Source organism: Moschus berezovskii, chromosome 12 (assembly GCF_049115385.1).
Source record: "Moschus berezovskii isolate FMDL1 chromosome 12, NW_MosBer_1.0, whole genome shotgun sequence".
In the NCBI taxonomy this organism is placed as follows: domain Eukaryota; kingdom Metazoa; phylum Chordata; class Mammalia; order Artiodactyla; family Moschidae; genus Moschus; species Moschus berezovskii.
In genome coordinates this window covers 10319056-10341859 of record NC_142471.1, presented here as the reverse complement: position 1 = coordinate 10341859, position 22804 = coordinate 10319056, and the positions used below count along the sequence as shown (strand labels likewise).

At 38.2% G+C, this 22804-nt stretch overlaps 1 protein-coding gene across 1 annotated transcript in view; it reads right to left on the bottom strand.

The window, feature by feature from the left end:
* RYR2 (ryanodine receptor 2) overlaps nt 1-22804 on the bottom strand; it is a 537004-nt gene that overhangs the window by 204008 nt on the left and 310192 nt on the right. The window contains exons 53-56 of the mRNA XM_088842508.1: nt 15185-15274; nt 14294-14431; nt 5650-5727; nt 3885-3960 (exon numbers count right to left, since the gene is read on the bottom strand). Coding sequence (XP_088698634.1) covers nt 3885-3960; nt 5650-5727; nt 14294-14431; nt 15185-15274 — 382 coding nt within the window. The remainder of the gene's footprint in view (nt 1-3884; nt 3961-5649; nt 5728-14293; nt 14432-15184; nt 15275-22804) is intronic.

Here is a 22804-nt window from a genome sequence, read left to right as displayed (position 1 = left end):
ATTAGGTGACACTACGTGATTGCAAATGCAAGGGGCAGTCAGGCCCCTACACTGACACGAAGCATATTAAGAAGCCGTCAGTTATTTGACAGTCTGATACAATTATAACTGTCAATAGACTACAACTGTCATATTATGATAATACTAATAAACATTTTGGGACCAGAAAGAAGGATATGGAATAAATTACTAAGCCCGCTGAGAACAAATCTGACTTCTAGCATATTTTATGAAAAAGTTTATAAAGCAAATATTTAATTTAATCACACTGCAGTTATGACCTATTTCTGCATGCAGTTCTTTATTCCTAGACAACTCAATCTGTAATCCCCAATGATTTGGGATCAGACAGTAACTATCATTTTGGGAAACGTAGAAAGGCAAGGGAGGTGGGGGGAGGGGGAAAGAGAAAGAGAGAGACAGGGAGAAAGAGAAAAAAGCTTAAACTTTAAAAATCCTAAGGACACAAAGGGCTTCCCTTGCAGTGCAATTGGTAAAGAATCCACCTGCGGTGCAGGAGACTGGGAGTCAATCCCTGGGTCGGAAAGATCCCCTGGAGAGGGAAATGGCAACCCACTCCAGTATTCTTGCCTGGAGAATCCCATGGACAGAGGAGCCTGGTGGGCCACAGTCCACGGGGTCCCAAGACGCCGACACAACTTAGCAACTAAACCACCACCAAGGACACAAAGAATCTTTGGCCCTAGATAGGACAGATACTTTAAAGTCAGCCAGCAGACCTGAAATTATGTCCTTTGCTGTGCCACTTAGCTAAAGGCAGTGGACTACCTTGATCTGGCCCATTTATAAAAGACATTGTATGGAGGGAGGTAAAGAAACTAGCTACACTTGAGAGGTGAATAAATGTGCAGTAATTTCTAGGACTCTGCCTCAAACATATAGCACCAGCCGAGGGCATTCATTCATGCTAAAGGGTCAAAACTGCTTGATACTTCTGCTTTTCTGGCTTCACGATAGATCATCAGAGCCCAAAACATGTGGTAGTAGGAATCAAAGAATAAAAAGGAATGCTAGCTGTTTCCATTTTTCACTAATTGGGGAGCACAGATAAAATTTCTTGGACTTTCACTCCTTTATTCATGATATACTCCTTAAACTGCCTGATTTCCCCAAACTCTGCTAGATTCTTGAAGCAGGTTGGGAAGGCACTAAGGAACAGACAACCTGGGAGAGCAAAAGAGGAAACTTTCTCCAGATTTCTCTAAAGTGGATTTGTCTTCCGTACATAGATGTAGGGGTGATTAAAAGGGCCCTGGATGGGGCTGAAACAAAACTGGGCGGCTTCAACACTGATTTTCTTAATTGCCCAGGTGTCTAAAGGACTAAAGGGGTATTTCAAGTTGTTTCCTTATTATCTCTCTCTCAAACATACATACACACACACACACCCCACCACCATCCCCTCCCCAAGAGCTACATGCAGTAGGTGATACGCCCCTCGGACACTTCCACCCAGATCTTCTTAAAAACAGAAGCAGAGGTGTCAAGACATGAGCTGGCTTTCTCCAGGAGAGAGACAAAGTGGAGAAAAGACACCTGGAGTTTCTGTCCTAAAACTGTCCACAGTCTCAAGCTTCTCTGGTTCCAAGACTCATTTCTCCCTCCCATCAGCCTCAGTACTTAAAAGCCAAGATCCAGTGCTCTGCATCTCAACACCTGTCCTACCAGTCTGCTGTTTTAGTGCCAAACAACTCACCGTCTCCTTTGAAAGCAGTAAGAATACTAATTTTGCCAACTCATCTTTTAGCCTTTGCTGTAACTACGTTTGTCTTTCCACACACTATGAATTTGAATCAAGACACGCCAGATGCAGAGGTACAGATGCCTCATTTACAAGTGATGTCCTTCAAAGAAAACACTGATGGTAGGGCACTTAATGAGTGGCTCAGAAATTAAAGGATAATGATGACTTTGTAGCGCACGTACTTAGAAGAGAGTACTAAGATAGCTGCTTATTACTTTTTTTTTAAATTGGCGTATAGTTGCTTTACATGTTACGTTCGTTTCTGCTGTATAATGAAGTGAATCGTGTGTGTGTGTGTGTACACATACATATACCCTCCCTCTTGGACCTGCCTCTTACCCTCCTACCCCACCACGCTAGATAATCACAGAACACCAAGCTCAGCTCGTAGCAGTATACAGCAGCTTCTCACTAGCTAGCTATGTTGAAATGAAGTGAAGTGAAAGTTGCTCAGTCGTGTCCGACTCTTTGTGACCTCATGGACTATATTGTCCATGGAATTCTCCAGGACAGAATACTGGAGTGGGTAGCCTTTCCCTTCTCCAGGTAATCTTCCAAATGCAGGGACTGAACCCAGGTCTTCCGCAAAGAATCTGAAGGCATATTCTTTACCAGCTGAGCCACAGGGGAAGCCCAGCTATCTATTTTATATATGGTCTGATTAATTACTTTTAATCATAACCAAACCATAGTGACTGAAACATACTTAGAAAAGAATAACTCAATTTGTCATGTAATTTGCTCATGGAACAAACAGTAACTGTGTTAAATAGTTATGTGGACAATGCCCCTACAAGAACATTCAGTTCAGTTCAGTCACTCAGTCGTGTCCGACTCTTTGCGACCCCATGAATCACAGCACTCCAGGCCTCCATGTCCATCACCAACTCCCAGAGTTCACTCAAACTCATGTCCATCGAGTCGGTGATGCCATCCGGCCATCTCATTCTCTGTCGTCCCCGTCTCCCACTTTACTAAGTGAAAATAGTGTGACTCTGTGACTCTGCTCTCCATCCCTACTTCTAGCTATTCATATATCTATCAGTCAACCAAAGAGCTGATCATTCACTTTACAAACACTTACAGGATGTTTCTAGAAAAAAAGGCCGAGCTCAAAGCCAAATTCTGGAAGTGGCAATTTCGGTATATGAAATTCTCTCTGTTCATTCCTATGACCAATTCTAATTTGTGTGATTCTGTTTCCCAGTGCTTAGTACCTAGTACTATCCTGTAAGGAAACCTATTCCTTTCATTATGAAATATTCTCACCCTTCAAAATGATCTTCCTCCATACTTCTACCTATATCAATAAGTAAGAAATAGAGCTTCCTGGTATCCAGAGCTATACAATAAGGATGACAAAAATCATAAAAGTTACATCCCTGAGCTTGAATTATATTTTCACTGGGGAAAAGAAACCCACATAGAAGATAATAAGAGAACACACACAAACATAAACAATATATGTATAATCTAATGCTGAATAAGTAACAATGAAAGAGATGATCAGTACAAGATGCATGTAACTGAACAAATTATTTATGCAAATATTACATACTTATTTTCAGAAATATAAATTAAGAAAAGATTTGAGAAATGACTAAGAAAATATTAGGTCATTTTAGTATTCAACAAAAACAGTGGCAAGGGCAAGCAAAAGAATATAAGAGACAGAACACAACTGGACTGAACAAAACAACGAGGCTGAGGATAGGAGATACAATGAAATAAAAGAAATACTTAGGCTGGGGGTGGAAGTCATTGAAGGAGGTCTAATTAATTAAAAGGATGAGAAATGGAGACCTGGCGTGCTGTGATTCATGGGGTCGCGGAGAGTCGGACACAACTGAACGACTGAACTGAACTGAACGTGCTAAAATGGTCAAGAGAGACCATTTGATAGGCCATCAAAATTCTGAGACATGAGGAACTATATACTAGCAATAAGGAAATCAGGAAATAGCATTTCCACCTTGAAACTATTATAACCATATTTGAACCATTCTAATAAACTAAAGACATAATGAGCTCTTGTGCCAAAAAGACTACTTTATCCTTACCATACGTTCATGGACTCAACCTCTGGTCATTTTTTAATAAGGATTTTTTAAAATATTACCTTTGGCCTCCAGTTCCAGTTTCTTTTTCTTTGCCCATATATTATGGTAGTTTTCAGCCATCATTTCTGCCATTGCCTTAAACAAACAAAATATTTTGCAACTAAGTTATACTTTAAAAGGATACTAGAAAAAGATAATTTTGGATTTCAATATGTAATATCAAACATACTTTAAATGAATAAATTATAGTGTGTTAGTGCTAAACTACATCTAAAAGAAAATTATTTAGAATTTCTTGTTTATAATCTGAAATTTCAAAGGTTTCTAATGATCTGTGAAATTATAAAGTAGTAAATAGCCAAAGATAATTAGATGGGAAAGGTCATTGTTCTTTGAAATTTTAAAGACAAGTGTTTTATTAATTTAATAATGAAACTTCAAACTAGCTATGGACTTTAAAAATATGTCTTTTTACAAGTTCTTATTTCAATTTTTAAAGCTTTACAAGATGATTAAACATTACTGAATATTAACACTGAACACAGGGAACATCCAATGAACAGACTGAATACATGTCCCAATCTAGGTGAGAGACCTTGGAGCTTCATTAACTTTTTCTGTGGCCTTTGGACTTTGACAAGATTACCTCTAAGATTCCTTTCACTTAAGACAAGTTTACTAAGTCATTTTAACACATTTATACCAGAAAATGACAAAAGGAAAGCCCAAGATTTAATAATCTTAGATTTTTATCTTTGTATACATACTTCTCTTAGAATGATACTAACAATGCCAATATCATTGTGTGATCATTATATTGACCTGTCAACTTATGTCCTGTGGTAACAAATTTTATCTTTTCACTCAAATCAGTCATTTCACAGTATGCTCCTTATTGACAAAAGAGAACTATGGCAGGAGCAAGCAAAATGTTGTCAGTTTCGTTAAATAAACAACTTATAGAGAAGACTCTTGAGAGTCCCTTGGACTGCAAGGAGATCCAACCAGTCCATTCTAAAGGAGATCAGTCCTGGGTGTTCATTGGAAGGACTGATGCTAAAGCTGAAACTCCAATACTTTGGCCACCTGATGCACAAAGCTGACTCATTTGAAAAGACCTTGATGCTGGGAAAGATTGAGGGCAGGAGGAGAAGGGGACGACAGAGGATGAGATGGTTGGATGGCATCACTGACGCGATGGACATGAGTTTGGGTAAACTCCGGGAGTTGGTGATGGACAGGGAGGCCTGGCGTGCTGCGGTTCATGGGGTCGCAAAGAGTCAGACATGACTGAGCGACTGAACTGAACAGCAGTCTCCAACCTTTTTGGCACCAAAGACTGGTTTCATGGAAGAAATTTTTCTATAGACTCGGGGGTTCAGGATGATTTAAGCTCAATACATTTACTGTGTACTTTATTTCTATTATTATTATATCAGCTCTGCCTCAGATCATCAGGCATTAGATCCCACAGGATGGAGACCCCCGACTTATAACACTTATTCTTTCATGAGTAATTAAAGTGATCTCTGAGTAGAGCATTATAAATTACTGATTTAGTTTCTTCTTCTATATAAGTATATAATTATATTAGGGTTTTAAAAAAGATATGATCTTTAAAGAAAATATATCATTTGGAGGAAACACCCTGAAAAAGTTCTAGCAACTTTCACAGCATTAAAAGCTTAGGGTACATAATCAATAAATTCCACGGACCCTCTCTATGATTAGTACATTCAATAATTCATGCTGTAAAATACATGCAGGAAACACATGTATACTGTTTAAAAATGAAATTAGCAGAGTATTTCTAAAAGTACTTACGTGCAGATCTCTGGATAGTGTAACATTGCTCATGTCAATGGCTCGTGGGCTGTACCCATGGGCGGCATCTACAGAAACCTAGATAATTTACAAAAAAATAACATCTCATGAGAAAACCCAGTGGAGAGAGATTTAAGAGGCACTTTGAAAATTATAAGGCAAGTAAATTCTCAAATGTACCATCTCCTCAGATAAAACGGGCTAGTAGCCAAACAAGCTGATTTTGCAAATGTTATCTAGCAGATTAAATTATATTTGGGTGTCTGACAATTATTTCTGGTTGAATAATACATCTCAATATCTTAGGGTCTGCCAATGCAGAGAGTTAATGCTCAGGATGTACACGATTCTGAAATATTACACAAGTCAAAGGAAAATTGATTTCTTGAGTTTCTTACAAATACTTATCAGCGGTAGTGAAATTTACTTCTCCTCACACAAATACTAGCTAATCAGAGGTCAGTATTTATAAATGTCTTTATAGGCCAAATAGCAAAGCCCCAGCAAAGCAACCATTCCAAAGAGGCCGATGACTGGGAATCATCTTTGGAAACCAAAATTGTGCCTAACACAAAATCTAAAATCAAAAGCATTATCTGCTCCTTGCTACCACCCTGCCCAGTACTAACCTCATTTTGCATACTGTACCCAACCTGGTAGCCCAGTCCAGACCCATGGCAACCACTGTGATTATTCCTCCTCAATTGCTCTTATGGATCAGTCACAAAATTCTATCTCTTCTACCACAAAAACATCTCTGGTATACCACTGCTTCCCTCCATATCCATTGTCTTTGCTTTAACTGAGATATTTAATGTTTTTGTTTTGTTTTGTGGGATGTATACAACCTCTTTCTAAGGAGTTTCTTTCAGCCTTCTATCTCCCCGTTCTCTGATTGCTTCTCTACTCTGTCATCAGAAATATACTTCGAACATATATATTGTGTTATTCCCTGAGTTATAAGCCTTTCCACAGCACAGTAAAAATCTGCAGGCCTGGGCTAAGTCGTATTCGTCTTAGTATTACCAGAGTCTGGCACAGGCCATCTTTCATCAAATTTAGGATTATAAAATGATTGCCAATCTCACAGATATTGAGATATAGGAATCACATGTCTTACAACTAATAAAAAAGTATTAGACTCTCTGCAACTTTTGTTGAATAAATGAATAAAATAGAGCTGATGCTGATAACTTTATTTGTTCCTAAAATAAAATTCTCAGTATTTAATATCCGCCTAGAAAATCCCATGGATGCAGGAGTCTAGTAGGCTGCAGTCTATGGGGTCGCGAAGAGTCGGACACGACTGAGCGACTTCACTTTCATTTTTCACTTTCATGCATTGGAGAAGGAAATGGCAACCCACTCCAGTATTATTGTCTGGAGAATCCCAGAGACAGGGAGCCTGGTGGGCTGCCGTCTATGGGGTCACACAGAGTCGGACACGACTGAAGCGACTTAGAAGCAGCAGCAGTAGAACATGTTGCTTATATAACTGAAATGTATATCCATTTGGTTTTACATTGAATTATTGAGACTGACTTAAAGAATGCAAGTAGACATCTCTTTATTCAAAGAGAGATTCTTTTAAAAGTTTTCATCACCTGCTTCTCTTATATATATATGCAGAAAGCAGAAGACTGGCCAATTTCTCCTATAATCTCAAGTTACCTGGAATACGTACCCATTCAGAATTTAATTAACTCTAGTCTTCTTAGCTATAATAATAACAACATATAATAATATAATAATAACCATGTGAATGGTTATATATAAAGCATATAGATTATTTCAACTTTGAAAAGGAGATATTGCTACTTGCCATTTTAAAATGAGAAAGAAAGTGATTCAAAATAAAGAACTTTAACCACCATCATGTAAATAGTAAACAGCAGAATCAAGGTTTTAAATTAATTATATCTAATTCCAAAGCACTTCTCAAATATCTTAAAATGGCCCCCAATGTCCTACCTGATTTGGTTCCTGAGACCTCTCCTCCCATGTCGCTGTTAGTCCCTAGCTCCAACCTTACTGTATTCCTTGTTTTTCCTCACAAACATCAGGCTACTCCCACATCTAAGAACATGTGCACGACTTGTCACATTCCTCCCCTGGATATGTCTAACTCCCTCAGTTCAGTTCAGTCGCTCAGTCGTGTCCAACTCTCTGAGACCCCATGAATCACAGCACGCCAGGCCTCCCTGTCCATCACCAACTCCCGGAGTACACTCAAACTCATGTCCACAGAGGCGGTGATGCCATCCAGCCATCTCATTCTCCGTCGTCCCCTTCTCCTCCCGCCCCCAACCTTTCCCAGCATCAGAGTCTTTTCCAGTGAGTCAACTCGTCGCATGAGGTGGCCAAAGTATTGGAGTTTCAGCTTTAGCATCAGTCCCTCCAATGAACATCCAGGATTGATCTCCTTTAGAATGGACTGGTTGGATCTCCTTGCAGTATAAGGGACTCTCAAGAGTCTTCTCCAACACCACAGTTCAAAAGCATCGATTCTTCGGCGATCAGCTTTCTTCACAGTCCAACTCTCACATCCATACATGACCACGGGAAAAACCATTGCCTTGACTAGACGGACCTTGGTTGGCAAAGTAATGTCTCTGCTTTTTAATATACTATCAAGGTTGGTCATAACTTTCCTTCCAAGGAGCAACTCCCTCAGCTCTATTCAATTTATCTTCTCTGTGAAATCTATTCTGGTAACACCATATAAAATTGCAACTCATCCACACAGGTTATTCAGCTCCCTCCTCTGCACTCACAATCTGCCTTTCCATGCTGGTTTCTCTTTCCATAATATTGATCATATTGTGATATATGTAATTTACTTAAATCTATTGTTTACTTTCCCCATAAGCAGGAAACTCCATGAGAGCAGAGGTGTTTGTCTATTTTGTTCAGGGAACTATCTGAAAAGCTTAGGACAGTGCATGGAACATAGAAGGTGCTCAGGAAATATCTACTGAAAGAATGAATGAATCATTCCTCTATCCTAGCCTGCATTTTAGTTCAAGATAGGTAACAAAGCACAAGCTGGAATGAAGACTGCCAGGAGAAATATCAATAACCTCAGATATGCAGATGACACCACCCTTATGGCAGAAAGCGAAGAACTAAACAGCCTCTTGAAAAGTGAAAGAAAAGAGTGAAAATGTTGGCTTAAAACTCAACATTCAGAAAACTAAGATCATGGTATCCAGTCCCATCACTTCAGGGCAAATAGATGGGGAAACAATGGAAATAGTGACAGACTTTATTTTTCGGGGCTCCAAAAACACTGCAGATGGTGACTGCAGCCATGAAATTAAAAGATGCTTGCTCCTTGGAAGAAAAGTTATGACCAACCTAAACAGAATATTAAAAAGCAGAGACATTACTTTGCCAACAAAGGTCTGTCTAGTCAAAGCTATGGTTTTTCCAATAGTCATGAATGGATGTCAGAGTTGGACTCTAAAGAGATCTGAGCATTGAAGAATTGATGCTTTTGAACTGCAGTGTTGGAGAAGACTCTCGAGAGTCCCTTGGACAGCAAGGAGATCCAACCAGTCCATCCTAGAGGAAATCAGTCTTGAATGTTCATTGTAAGGACTGATGCTGAAGCTGAAAATTCAATACTTTGGCCACCTGATGCGAAGAAGTGACTCACTTGAAAAGACCGTGATGCTGGGAAAGATTGAGAGCAGGAGGAGAAGGGGACGACAGAGGATGAGATGGTTGGATGGCATCACCGACTCAATGGACGCGAGTTTGAGTAAACTCCAGGGGTTGGTGATGGACAGGGAGGCATGGCATGCTGCAGTCCATGGGGTCACAAAGAGTTGGATATGACTGAGCAACTGAACTGAAATGAGGTAACAAATTCCACCCATTCTCTTCTCCTTCTTAGGTTAGAAGCTTATTTTTAAAATTTGTTTAAATATTGTATATTCTACATGCGGAATAAAAACTAGATACAAGAAAATAAAATTGGGGGTAAAAAAAGTAACTATTAAGAACCTGTGGAACACACCTTAAATGGCCAGAAATGTCCTCCTTTTCTGCTGACGTGATATCAAGTCAAAATTCACCAGTTTAGCACCTCAAATCAGATCTCCCCTCTTCTAATTCTGTCAGCATTTTTACACTCATTCTTTTTTTTTTATTATAGTTCATTTACAATGTTGTACTAATTTTTGCTGTACAGCAGTGATTCAGTTACACATACATTTATATATATTCTTTGTTCACATTCTTTTCCATTACGGCTTACCCAGGATACTGAGTCTAGTTCCCCGTGCTGTACAGTAGGACTGTGCTGTTTATCCATCCTGTCTATATATAACAGCTTGCATCTGTTAATGCAAACTCACAGTCCGTCCCTTTCCCACTCCTTTCCCTTGGCAACCACAAGTCTATTCTCTATGTCTGCACATCTGTTTCTGTTTCATAGATAAGTTGATTTGTGTCATATTTTATTGATAGATTCTACATCTAGGTATATGTTCTATATTCTATCAAGTTATTGGCTTTGTCTATGCCCATATATTAACAGGCAAATTCTAAAACTCTAATTGAGTAGTAAATTTCCTGAAATCATGTTTACAATGACCATAATAAGGTCCAATGTTGACTGCAATATATGCTCAGCACACTCTTAAGTGATTTGTAAGCATTACAATGCAATCCTCAAATAATCTTGTAAATTAGATGCTCTTTGCTGTTTTATTTTTAAAAGGAGAAAACTGCAGCATAGAAAGATTAAGCAGTGTGCCCAAGCTCATAAAAAAGCTATCTACTCCATGGCGAGGCCAGGATTTCAAACCCAGATCTTGCTGAGTTAAATACAGGCCACTTCTGTCTTGCAGAGAGAGTGCTGAGTCCCTGCAGAAGGAAATGAAGAGTACTAGCTGAGAATCATGTCAACAAGTGATCTCAATTCATCCAGGTATAGTCCTTAATATAAAGTGATGCCATCAAAAGTGTTCCTTAATTTATTCAAGAGTGTACCTGTTACATAATAGAAAATATCTTTATAATCACATGGGAAATCAATACTGGAGAGAAGAATGACATTAAGAAGTTTGGCAAGATGATAACTGAAAAAGATGATAATACTCTAAGGTTAGTAATTAAGAATTGATAATCCACTTTAACATTTCAAATTATACTGGATTATGTTTAAATAATGTTGGGGTGAAAATAATGACAAGAATTATAAATATATTTGCAGCATCTGCTGCTTTCTGTTTCTGCCACTGACAGAAATATTCTTTCTTTAAACTACTAAAAGTCAAAGTACCAAAAACACAAAGAAGCTTTTTTATTTACCTTTGAAAAAATGCTTCCTGGCATTAAAAATATATAAATAATAATGGTAATCATGAGTTACCGTCTACTGAGGTAAACAGATTAAGTAATGTGCCCAGCAGTTTATTTCTATAGAGTGGAGGTCCCAGGATTGAAGTCTACCTCTAGGGCTGTCCCTCTTAATCCATACATCTAGCATAGGCACCTGCTAATATTTTTGAATGACACAGGGGGTTTAACGGTATATATCATATATCACACATGTCACTGAAAATCAGTAAGACTTAAGTGATGGTTATTTGGTATCATATAAAATCATATTTATTGAGGGCTTAAAGGGCACTGAAAACTACATTACTAAAGGGGAAGTAAGGAAGAAAGGAAATAAACACAACATAACATTTTTTAACACTCTCGAGAAAAGTTTACTTTAATTCAGCAAAACAATTAATTTTCCTGGGTTTAAAGAAAATGGTAATCCTTTTCTGATGATGGACTGGTAATAGTTTATACCTTATAATTTACAGAGTCTCTAATGACTTTCAATGTTTTACAATCAGTTTCTTAAATCTGGAGTAAGATTTTATATCTGACATGATAAAGAAACATTTTGGAGCTTGTTGTTTCATCGTCAGTTACTGGGTTTTTTTTTTTGTTTGTTTGTTTTTCAGGGGTGCTTGCAAAAGTATGCAACCCATCAGTTACTTTAATCTTCAGGTTAGCATGGCTAAAACCATAAAACGACCCTTTGCTTCTCTTCCATTGCTGGTATTCTTGAAATATTCTAGAGACAGGACAGGGAGAGGCTACTTAGCAGTCAGCCCTACCCACTCTGACAGCAGGGGTGAGGATACATCTGGCAAAGGCAGCAACAAGAGAATGGAGTGCCCCTCATTCTGCTGCAGCCCCTTCCTTGCTTTCTCTGGGCTGTGCTCCAGCATGCTATATAGGCCCAGTTTTTTTTTGGCTAAGAGACAGGTCCTTTTTCTTATCTGCCTTCTACCATTTCTACTCTTTAGTACTGGCTCACAGAATTGGGACCATTATTATTTTAAAGGGCATGCTCTCATTCAACACATGCAGCTTTAAATTAGAGCCCATAATTTTTGCTATCAAGACTTGGGGAGAATCTGTTTCCTGGCAAAGCTTCACATCACTTCCATTATGTAATAAGTTCCTTATTTCCTATACAATTTAGAGGAAAAAAAAAACAACAGATAATTCCATTCTCTGCACTCTGAGTACCTTGTATGTACCACTGCCTAAATCTTATCATTGGAGAAGGTTTAACCTGATTGTCTCTAACACCAAATTCTGAGTCTTTTGGAACAGAATCAGATCTTATTATCTTTATATTGCTATGGCCCAGGTCTCAGTTTGTGCTCAATATTTGTTTAAACAGATTAAAACAAAATGGAATTTAGTTTGAAATATGTGCAATCATGATAACAAGAAAAGTATGCTTTTACAAACTTCTGTGTTCATGATACTTAAGAGAATTTGATGCAAAATATGCACCTGGGTGACCAGATGGTGCCAGTTGTGAAGAATCTGCCTGCCAATGCAGGAGACACAAGACACCTAGGTTCGATCCCTGGGTCAGGAAGATCACCTAGAGCTGGAAATGGCACCCCACTCCAGTATTCTTGCCTGGAAAATTGAATGGGCGGAGGAGTCTGTTGGGCTACATTCCACAGAGCCACAAAGAGTCAAACATAACTGAATGACTAAGCAGAGCAGGCCCAAATCAGAACTTAAATCTATTTAACAGTATATTTCAAATGTGAAGAATGAGAAACACATGCATTGAGTGTCTTTATTTTCTTTTTTCAAAAATGTTATCAATATAAATGGCAACAAAAAACACAATATTTTGGCTAAACCAAATATAGTGACCCAAGCAGTTTGAAAGGGACAATGTCAGGTTTAGCTCCTAGGAGAAATCAAAGAGCCAGCTGGTATCTGGTCAAGGCTAGGTTCTCTTCCAACAACAAAGAGACAACTCTACACATGGACATCACCAGATGGTCAATACTAAAATAAGATTGATTAAATTCTTTGCAGAGGATGGCAAAGCTCTTATATAGTCAACAAAAACAAGACCTGGAGCTGACTGTGGCTCACAGCATGAGATCTTTATTTAAAAATTCAGACTTAAATTGAAGAAAGTAGGGAAAATCGCTCAGGCCATTCAGGTATCATCTAAATCAAATCCCTTATGATTATACAGTAGAAGTGACAAATAAATTCAAAGGATTCAATCTGATAGACATAGCGCCAGAAGAACTATGGATGGAGGTTCAGAGCACTGTACAGGAGGCAGTGAATAAAACCATTCCAAAGAAAAAGAAATGCAAGAAGGCAAAGTGTTTGGTACTTTGCCAACAAAGGTCCATATAATCAAAGCTATGGTTTTTTCCAGTAGTCATGTATGGATGTGAGAGTTGGACCATAAAGAAGGTTGAGTGCCGAAGAACTGATGCTCTCAAATTGTGGTGCTAGAGGAGACTCTTGAGAGTCCCCTGGACAGCAAGAAAATCAACCCAGAATATCCACTGGAAGGACTGATGCTGAAGCTGAAGCTCCAATACTCTGGCCACCTGATGCAAAGAGCTGACTCACTGGAAAAGACCCTGATGTTGGGAAAGATTAAGGGCAGGAGGAGAAGCGGGAGACACCGGATAAGATGGTTGAATGATATCACTGACTCAATGGACATGACTTTGAGCAAACTCTGGGATATAGTGAAGGACAAGGAAGCCTGGTGTGCTGCAGTCCATGGGATTGCAAAGAGTCGGACACAACCTAGCAACTGAACAACAACAAAGGTTCTCAAGGTCAAGGCTGTCCTTACTGTGCCCTCTTAAGCACAGAAGCCCCACAGCCATGCTCTCCTCGGTTGACTGACTTCCTTGACTTGGCCTACTAACTGTGTGCCCTTTCATTCCTGCTCTGCCTGTCCAGGTGTATATCTTCCCTTTGCAAGTACATCCATGGAAGTTTTAGATCCAGATCACTACTGTCTGACCACTCCACTAGCCCCTGAGAACCAACCTGCAGTTATTATTGGCAAGGAGACAAACCTCTATAAACAACCTAATTGTAGGTAAGGAACATATTTATTAATATACCTTCAAGACTCTATCATCAGGTACTCCTTTATATACAGTCAGAAGTACAACCTGATGGATAATCTCCAAGGCCTAAGCTTACTTAAAGAAAAAGCAGACTTTCTAAACCTTGTATCAGTCTTCAGAATTTTCAAATTAGTTGTTGTGGAAAACAAAATAATTAAATGAAACACTCAATTATTTTAAAATGACACAAACATCACTGTGATATTTACCTGACTTGTCTGAGAAATACGACGAGTACGGTTATAAAGGGCCATGCTGTCTCCCTCTCGTGTCCTTTCAATTCTCCATCCCCAAGCCAGCATGGTTTTTAAAGATTCTTTGATTGGCCAGCGATAAATTTCTTTTTCCTAGAAAGAAAAAAAGAAGAGAAAAAGATGGTGTATTATGAACCTAAATAAAAGTTAAAAATATTTAATGCTTTGTTCTGAAATACTCTACCTTCACCTAAACATTTTTGATTAGCACTATTTAAAAATAAAAGAGGAAAGTAAAATTTCTGAAGAGCAGAGTGTGAGCTGAAAGCTAGTTTGACTAATGCTGCTAAGAGGGATCCTGGCTTATTATAGCATGAGGTTAATTTTCTTTAGTTTCCCTAGAAAGCAGGAACACCGTTAAGAAAAAGTTCCAGATTATATGGCATGTGCTTGACGGCTTCTCTACAATCTGAATAAACAGAGAAGTAACTTAGTCTATATAAGCAGAGAACCAGAATATCCTTTACAGTTCATTTGTCAAGATACTGCTTTTCTCCCAAAAGAAGTAAAATACATGAAAACATAAATAATATTAAAATAGATTACTTCATTATAACTTAACAAAACACTCTTAGATTGATAAGAATATTTTCTAAAGTTCTTAAAATATAAGAAAGGAATAAAATTTTTTTAAAAAACAGAAAAATACAACATAGAAAGGAGAATAAACAGTTAAATACTGACAGAAAATGGGATTATGAAGAAAAAGAAGACAAAAAAATGTAAAAAGGAGAACTCTGAGAAAGGGTAAAAATAGTATTTATAAATAAGACATTTTAATAAGAAATTTACATAGCAAAAACTTCCACCCCCAAATTAAAACTATGTAAACTTTTAAAAAGTCACCTTTTCAGATAGCAGTTTATATGGCTTCATTAATGGTTGAACTTTAGATGAGTCTGAATATATTTCTCCATAAATCCATCCATTTGCCAACTAAAAAAAAACCAAAATTGTTTTACATGCATTAATTTTACAGTGTAGGTGTGCATGTGTTTAAGTTATGTACTTGATAAATCTAAAATCAACCAAGATAAGCATTAAGGTTTGAACATTTATCCAGTATAAGTCAATATAAAGATTTTCATCCTAGTCAATATTATTTTGAGTAATCACCTGGAACAATTTTTATTTGTTTCTCAGACCAATTTTGTTTGTTTGTTCCCCTGCAGCCTCCACAGGGAAAGTGGTGAGTCCTAACAACTGGACCATCAGGGAATTTCCTGGAATACATTTTTTTTTATGCAGAGATGAATAGCATCCAGCCTTCCTTAGACAGATCTGTGATTACGTCAATTGCCCTCCCCTAGGAGGAAGCTCGGAGAAGGCAATGGCAAGCCACTCCAGTACTATTGCCTAGAAAATCCACGAATGGAGGAGCCTGGTAGGCTGCAGTCCGTGGGGTCGCTAAGGGTCGGACACGACTGAACGACTTCACTTTCACTTTTCACTTTCACACATTGAAGAAGGAAATGGCAACCCACTCCAGTGTTCTTGCCTGGAGAATCCCAGGGACGGGGGAGCCTGGTGGGCTCACAGAGTCGGACACGACTGAAGTGACTTAGCAGCAGCAGCAGCAGCAGGAGGAAGCTACAGACTGCACAGCCAATGTGATATTCATTTTAGCTCATCATGGTTAACTAAGGACCTCAACCTGTGATACATGTATGTGAGACACTCATTTTAATCTGACGTAGCTGTTTAATTTGGAAGCATCCCTAAATAGTGCTATTTGTTTTGCTACTCCTATTCAATGACCTCTCAACACATTTGTCCCACATGCTTCTGCCCATATAATTTGGCACACTTCACTGTTTCCCTGTATGTCTATGGAATCTGAGTAACTAGGCTGAAACTTCCTCTCAATCACCACCCCCAACAGCTTAGTACCTAACAGAGTCTTTAAATAGGGCAGAAACTTTACTCTTACTGACTTACCTACTAACATGGTTAAATTACTGAACAAAGAAAAAGTCATGTGCTTAACAAAACAAAAATGGGGTTTCTTAGAGGGAGGAAGGGACTGGTTGGCCAAGGGAAGGATTGAAACTGGGTAATACTGAATTGTCACATAACACAAGCATCTTTTGGAACCTTTGCTGTTTGATTTTCCCTTCAGCAAACCAGTATATCCTCATTTTAGATTCCTGCATCATTTTAATTTCTCTGACAAACCTATTTTAACCATCTTCTCTCAAGTTTTACTAGACTCAACTGAAATGTGACAACTGTGCACGATATTTCCTCTAGAAAAATCTTATAAAAGTATGTAGGACTTATGTCACACATTGGGACTACTCAGTTATCTCATTCGAGTCACTCCTCTTTTATTGACAATGCAAATAAAACATGCCATCTTGCCCTGTAAGGGAACTGAAGATCTAATTAGTGATAAGAGATACAACTGAAGACTAGAAGATGTAAACAATTACTAAATTCTGATTAAAAATTTTCAAGATCTTTTTGTAAAGTAAAATTACACATAAAAGGTAAAATTTTCTTAAACGCTTTCTGGAGACAGAGTCACCATGTCTTACTGAATTTGTCTTACTGAGTTTATTTTTGTGTATGATGTTAGGAAGTGTTCCAATTTCATTATTTCACATGTAGCTGCCCAGTTTTCCCAGCACCATTTATTGAAGAGGCTGTCTTTGACCCATTGTATATTCTTGCCTCCTTTGCCAAAAATAAGGTACCCATAGGTGCATGGGTTTATTTCTCGGCTTTCTATCTTGTTCAATTGGTCTATATTTCTGGTTTTGTGCCAGTACCATATTGTCTTGATGACTGTAGCTTTGTAGTATAATCGGAAATCAGGAAGGTTGATTCTTCCAGCTCCATTCTTCTTTCTCAAGACTGCTTTGGCCATTGTGGTCTTTTGTGTTTCCATATGAACTGTGAAATTTTTTGTTCTAGTTCTGTGAAAACTGCCATTGGTAATTTGACAGCGATTGCATTGGATCTGTACAGTGCATTTGATAGTATAGTCATTTTCACAGTAATTATTCTTCCTACCCAGGAACATGGAATATCTCTTCATCTGTTTATGTCATCTTTGATATCTTTCATTAGTGTCTTATAATCGTCTGTGTACAGTTCTTTTGTCTCCTTACATAAGTTTATTTCTAGATGTTTAATTCTTTTTGTTGCAATGGTAAACAGGATTAACTCCTTAATTTTTCCTTCTGATTTTTCATTGTTAGTATATCGAAATGCAAATCATTTCTGTGTATTCATTTTGCAACTTTGCTAAATTCACTGATTAGCTCTAGTAATTTTTTGATACTATCTTTAGAGTTTTCTATATACAGTACCATGTCATCTGCAAACAGTGAGAGCTTTACTTCTTCTTTTCTGATCTAGATTCCTTTCATTTTTCTTCTCTGATTGCTGTAGCTAGGACTTCCAGACCTGTGTTGCATAATAGTGGTGAAAGTGGACACCCTTTTCTTGTTCCTGATCTTAGGGGGAAAGCTTTGTTTTTCACCACTGAGAATAATGTTTGTTGTAGGCTTATCATACATGGCCTTTACTATGTTGAGGTAGGTTCCTTCTATGCCCATTTTGTGAAGTTTTCATTATAAATGAGTGCTGAATTTTTCAAAGGCTTTTTTCTGCATCTGTTGAGAGTATCATATGGTTTTTATCTTTCAATTTGTTAATATGGTATATCACACTGACTGATTTGCATATATTGAAGAATCTTTGTATCCTGGAATAAACCCAACTTGATCATGGTGTATGAGCTTTTTGATGTGTTGCTGAATTCTGTGCAAAATTTTGTTGAGGATTTTTGCATCTATGTTCATCAGTGATACTGGCCTGTAGTTTCCTTTTGTGTGTTGTCTTTGTCTGGTTTTAGTTATCAGAGCAATGGTGACCTTGTAGAATGAGTTTGGAAGTGTTCCTTCCCCTGTAATTTTTTGAAAGAGTTTTAGAAGAATAAGCATTAGCTATTCTCTACATGTTTGATAGAATTCTCCTGTGAAGCCATCTGGACGAGATGGCTTTTGTTTTTGGGGAGATTTTTGATCACAGCTTCCATTTTAGTGCTTATAATTGGGTTTTTCATAATTTCTATTTCTTCCTGGTTCAGTCCTGGAAGTCTGACCATTCCTAAGAATCTATCAGTTTCCTCCAGGTTATCCATTTTATTGACATATAGTTGTTCATATTAGTATCTTAAAATCCTTTGTATTTCTGCATTGTCTGTTATAACCTCTCCTTTTTCATTTCTAATTTTGTTGATTTGATTTCTTCTCTCTTCTTTTCTTGACGAGTCTGGATAAGGCTTCTTCTTTGGTTCTTCTCAAAGAACCAGCTTTTAGTTTTATTAATCTTTAGTATACTTTCATTTCTTTTTCATTTATTTCTGCCCTGATCTTTATGATTTCTTTCCTTCTACTAATTTTGGGGGCTTTTTTGTTCTTTTTCCAGTTGTTTTAGGTGTAGTTAGGTTGCCTATTTGATGCTTGTTTCTTGACGTAGGATTGTATTGCTAGAAACCTCACTCTTAGAACTGCTTTTGCAGAATCCCATAGGTTTTGAGTTGTGTTTTCATTGTCATTTGTTTCCCTTTCGATTTCTTCAGTAACCTGTTAGTTATTTAGAAACATGCTTTTTATGTTTCTTACAATTTTTTTTTCTTGTAATTGATATCTAGTCTCACAGTGCTGTGATTGGAGAAGATGCATGATACAACTTCAATTTTCTTAAATTTACTGAGGTTTGATTTGTGACCCAAGATGTGGTTAATCCTGGAAAATGTTCTATGTGCACTTTAAAAGAAGGTATATTCTTCTGCATTTGGATGGAATGTCCTGAAGATATCACTGAGATCCATCTCATCTAATGTATCATTTAAGACTTGTGTTTCCTTATGAATTTTCTGTTTTGATGCTCTGTCCATTGGTGTGAGTGGGGTGTTAATGTCTCCTACTATCATTGTGGTAAAAAATTAGAGATTCCAAGGGAACATTTCATGCAAAGATGGGCTCAATAAAGGACAGAAATGGTATGGACCTAACAGAAGCAGAAGATATTAAGAAGAGGTGGCAAGAATACACAGAAGAACTGTACAAAAAAGATCTTCACAACCATGATAGTCACGATAACGTGATCAGTGACCTGAGCCAGACATCTTGGAATGTGAAGTCAAGCGGGCCTTAGAAAGCATCACTACAAACAAAGCTAGTGGAGGTGATGGAATTCCAGTTGAGCTATTTCAAGTCTTGAAAGATGATGCTGTCAAAGTGCTGCACTCAATATGCCAGCAAATTTGGAAAACTCAGCAGTGGCCACAGGACTGGAAAAGGTCAGTCTTCATTCCAATCCCAAAGAAAGGCAATGCCAAAGAATGCTCAAACTACTGCATAATTGCACTCATCTCACACGCTAGTAAAGTCATGCTCAAAATTCTCCAAGCCAGGCTTCAGCAATATGTGAACCGTGAACTCCCAGATGTTCAAGCAGGTTTTAGAAAAGGCAGAGGCACCAGAGATCAAATTACCAACATCCACTGGATCATGGAGAAAGCAAGAGAGTTCCAGAAAAACATCTATTTCTGCTTCATTGACTATGCCAAAGCCTTTGACTGTGTGGATCATAATAAACTGTGGAACATTCTGAAAGAGATGGGAATCCCAGACCAACTGACCCGCCTCTTGAGAAACCTGTATGCAGGTCAGGAAGCAACAGTCAGAACTGTACATGGAACAACAGACTGGTTCCAAATAGGAAAAGGAGTACGTCAAGGCTGTATATTGTCACCCTGCTTCTTTAACTTCTATGCAGAGTACATCATGAGGAACGCTGGGCTGGAAGAAGCACAAGCTGGAATCAAGATTGTTGGGAGAAATATCAATAACCTCAGATATGCAGATGACACTACCCTTATGGCAGAAAGTGAAGAGCAACTCAAAAGCCTCTTGATGAAAGTGAAAGAGGAGAGTGAAAAGGTTGGCTTGAAGCTCAACATTCAGAAAACAAAGATCATGGCATCTGGTCCCATCACTTCATGGGAAATAGATGGAAAAACAGTGGAGACACTGTCAGACTTTATTTTTTGGGCCTCCAAAATCACTGTGGATGCTGATTGCAGCCATGAAATTAAAAGACACTTGCTCCTTGGAAGGAAAGTTATGACCAACCTAGATAGCATATTAAAAAGCAGAGACATAACTTTGCCAGCAAAGGTCCGTCTAGTCAAGGCTATGGATTTTCCCGTGGTCATGTATAGATGTGAGAGTTGGACTGTGAAGATAGTTGATCGCTGAAGAATTGATGCTTTTGAACTGTGGTGCTGGAGAAGACTCTTGAGAGTCCCTTGGACTGCAAGGAGATCCAACCAGTCCATTCTAAAGGAGATCAATCCTGGGTGTTCATTGGAAGGACTGATGCTAAAGCTGAAACTACAATACTTTGGCCACCTCATGCAACGAGTTGACTCACTGGAAAAGACTCTGATGCTGGGAGGGATTGGGGGCGGGAGGAGATGGGGACGACAGAGAATGAGATGGCTGGATGGCATCACCGACTCAATGGGCATGAGTTTGAGTGAACTCCGGGAGTTGGTGATGGACAAGGAGGCCTGGCGTGCTGTGATTCATGGGGTCGCAAAGAGTCGGACACGACTGAGCGACTGAACTGAACTGAACTGATCATTTTGTTACTGTCAGTTTATCCTTTTATGTCTGTTAGTATTCGCTTTATGTAGTGAGGTGATCCTATGCTGGATTCATAGATATTTACAATTATTATGTCTTCCTCTTGGATTGATCCTTTGATCATTATGTAGTGTCCTTCATTATTTCTTGTAATCTTCTTTATTTTAAGGTCTATTTTATTTGATATGAGGATTGATACTCAAGCTTTCTTTTGCTTCCCATTTGCAGTTAATATGTTTTCCCATCCTCTATCTTTTGGTCTATATGTTTGTTTAGGTCTGAAGTGGGTTTCTTGTAGACAGCATATATTTATATAGGTCTTGATTATGTATCCATTCAGCCAGAATGTGTCTTTTGGTTGGAGCATTTAGTCCATTTACATTTAAAGTAATTATTGATATACATGTTCCTATTGCCATTTTCTTAATTGTTTGGGGTTGATTTTGTAGATCTTTTTATTCTCTTGTGTTTCTTGACTATATAAGTCCCTTTAACATTTGTTGGAAAGCTGGTTTGGTGGTACTGAATTCTCTTAACTTTTGTTTGTCTGAAAAGCTTTTTATTTCTCCATCAATTTTGAATGAGATCCTTGCCAGGTACACTGATCTTGGCTGTAGATTTTTCCCTTTCAATACTTTAAATACATCCTGCCATTCCCTTCTGGCCTGCAGAGTTTCTGCTGAAAGATCAGCTGATAAGAGTGTGGGGTTTCCCTTGTATGTTACTTGTTGCTTCTCCCTTGCTGCTTTTAATATTCTTTCTTTGCATTTAGTCTTTGTTAGTTTGATTAGATTGTATGTCTCTTGGCACGTTTCTCCTTGTGTTTATCCTGTATGAGACTCTTTGTGCCTCTTGGACTTGATTTGACTACTTCCTTTTTCATGTTAGGGAAATTTTCAACTATAATCTCTTCAAAAATTTTCTTATACCCTTGCTTTTTCTCTTCTTCTTCTGGGACCCCTATAATTCAAATGTTGGTGCATTTGATATGGTCTCAGAAGTCTCTGAAACTGCCCTCAGTTCTTTTCATTCTTTTTACTTTATTCTGCTTTTCAGCAGTTATTTCCATCATTTTATCTTCCAGCTCACTGATTTGTTCTTCTGCTTCAGATATTCTGCTACTGATTCCTTCCAGAGTATTTTTAATTTCAGCAACTGTGCTTTTTGTCTCTGTATGTTTATTTTTTAATTCTTCCAGGTCTTTGTTAACTGATTCCTACATTTTCTCCATTTTGTTTTCAAGGTTTTTGATCATCTTTACTATCATTATTCTGAGTTCTTTTTTAGGTAGTTTGCCTATTTCCTCTTCATTTATTTGGACTTCTGTGTTTCTAGTTTGTGCCTTCATTTGTGTAGTAATTCTCTGCCTTTTCATTATTTTTTTTTTAACTTATTGTGTTTGAGGTCTCCTTTTCCCAGGCTTCAAGTTTGAAGTCTTTCTTCCTTTTCACTTCTGCCCTGCTAAGGTTGGTCCAGTGGTTTGTGTAAGCCACTTAGGGTAAGATTTGTGCTGATTTTTTGTTTGTTTTTCCTCTGATTGACAAGGGGGTAATCTGAGTGAGGGGGTAATCCTGTCTGCTGATGATTGGATTTGTGGGGTTTTTTTGTTTGTTGTTTAGATGAGGGGTCCTGCACAAGGTGCTCCTGGTGGTTGGGTGATGCCAGGTCTTGTATTCAAGTGGTTTCCTTTGTGTGAGTACTCACTATTTGATACTCCCTAGGGCTACTTCTCTGGTAGTCTAGGGTCTTGGAGTCAGTGCTCCCACTCCAAAGGCTCAGGGCTTGATCTTGAGTTTTACAC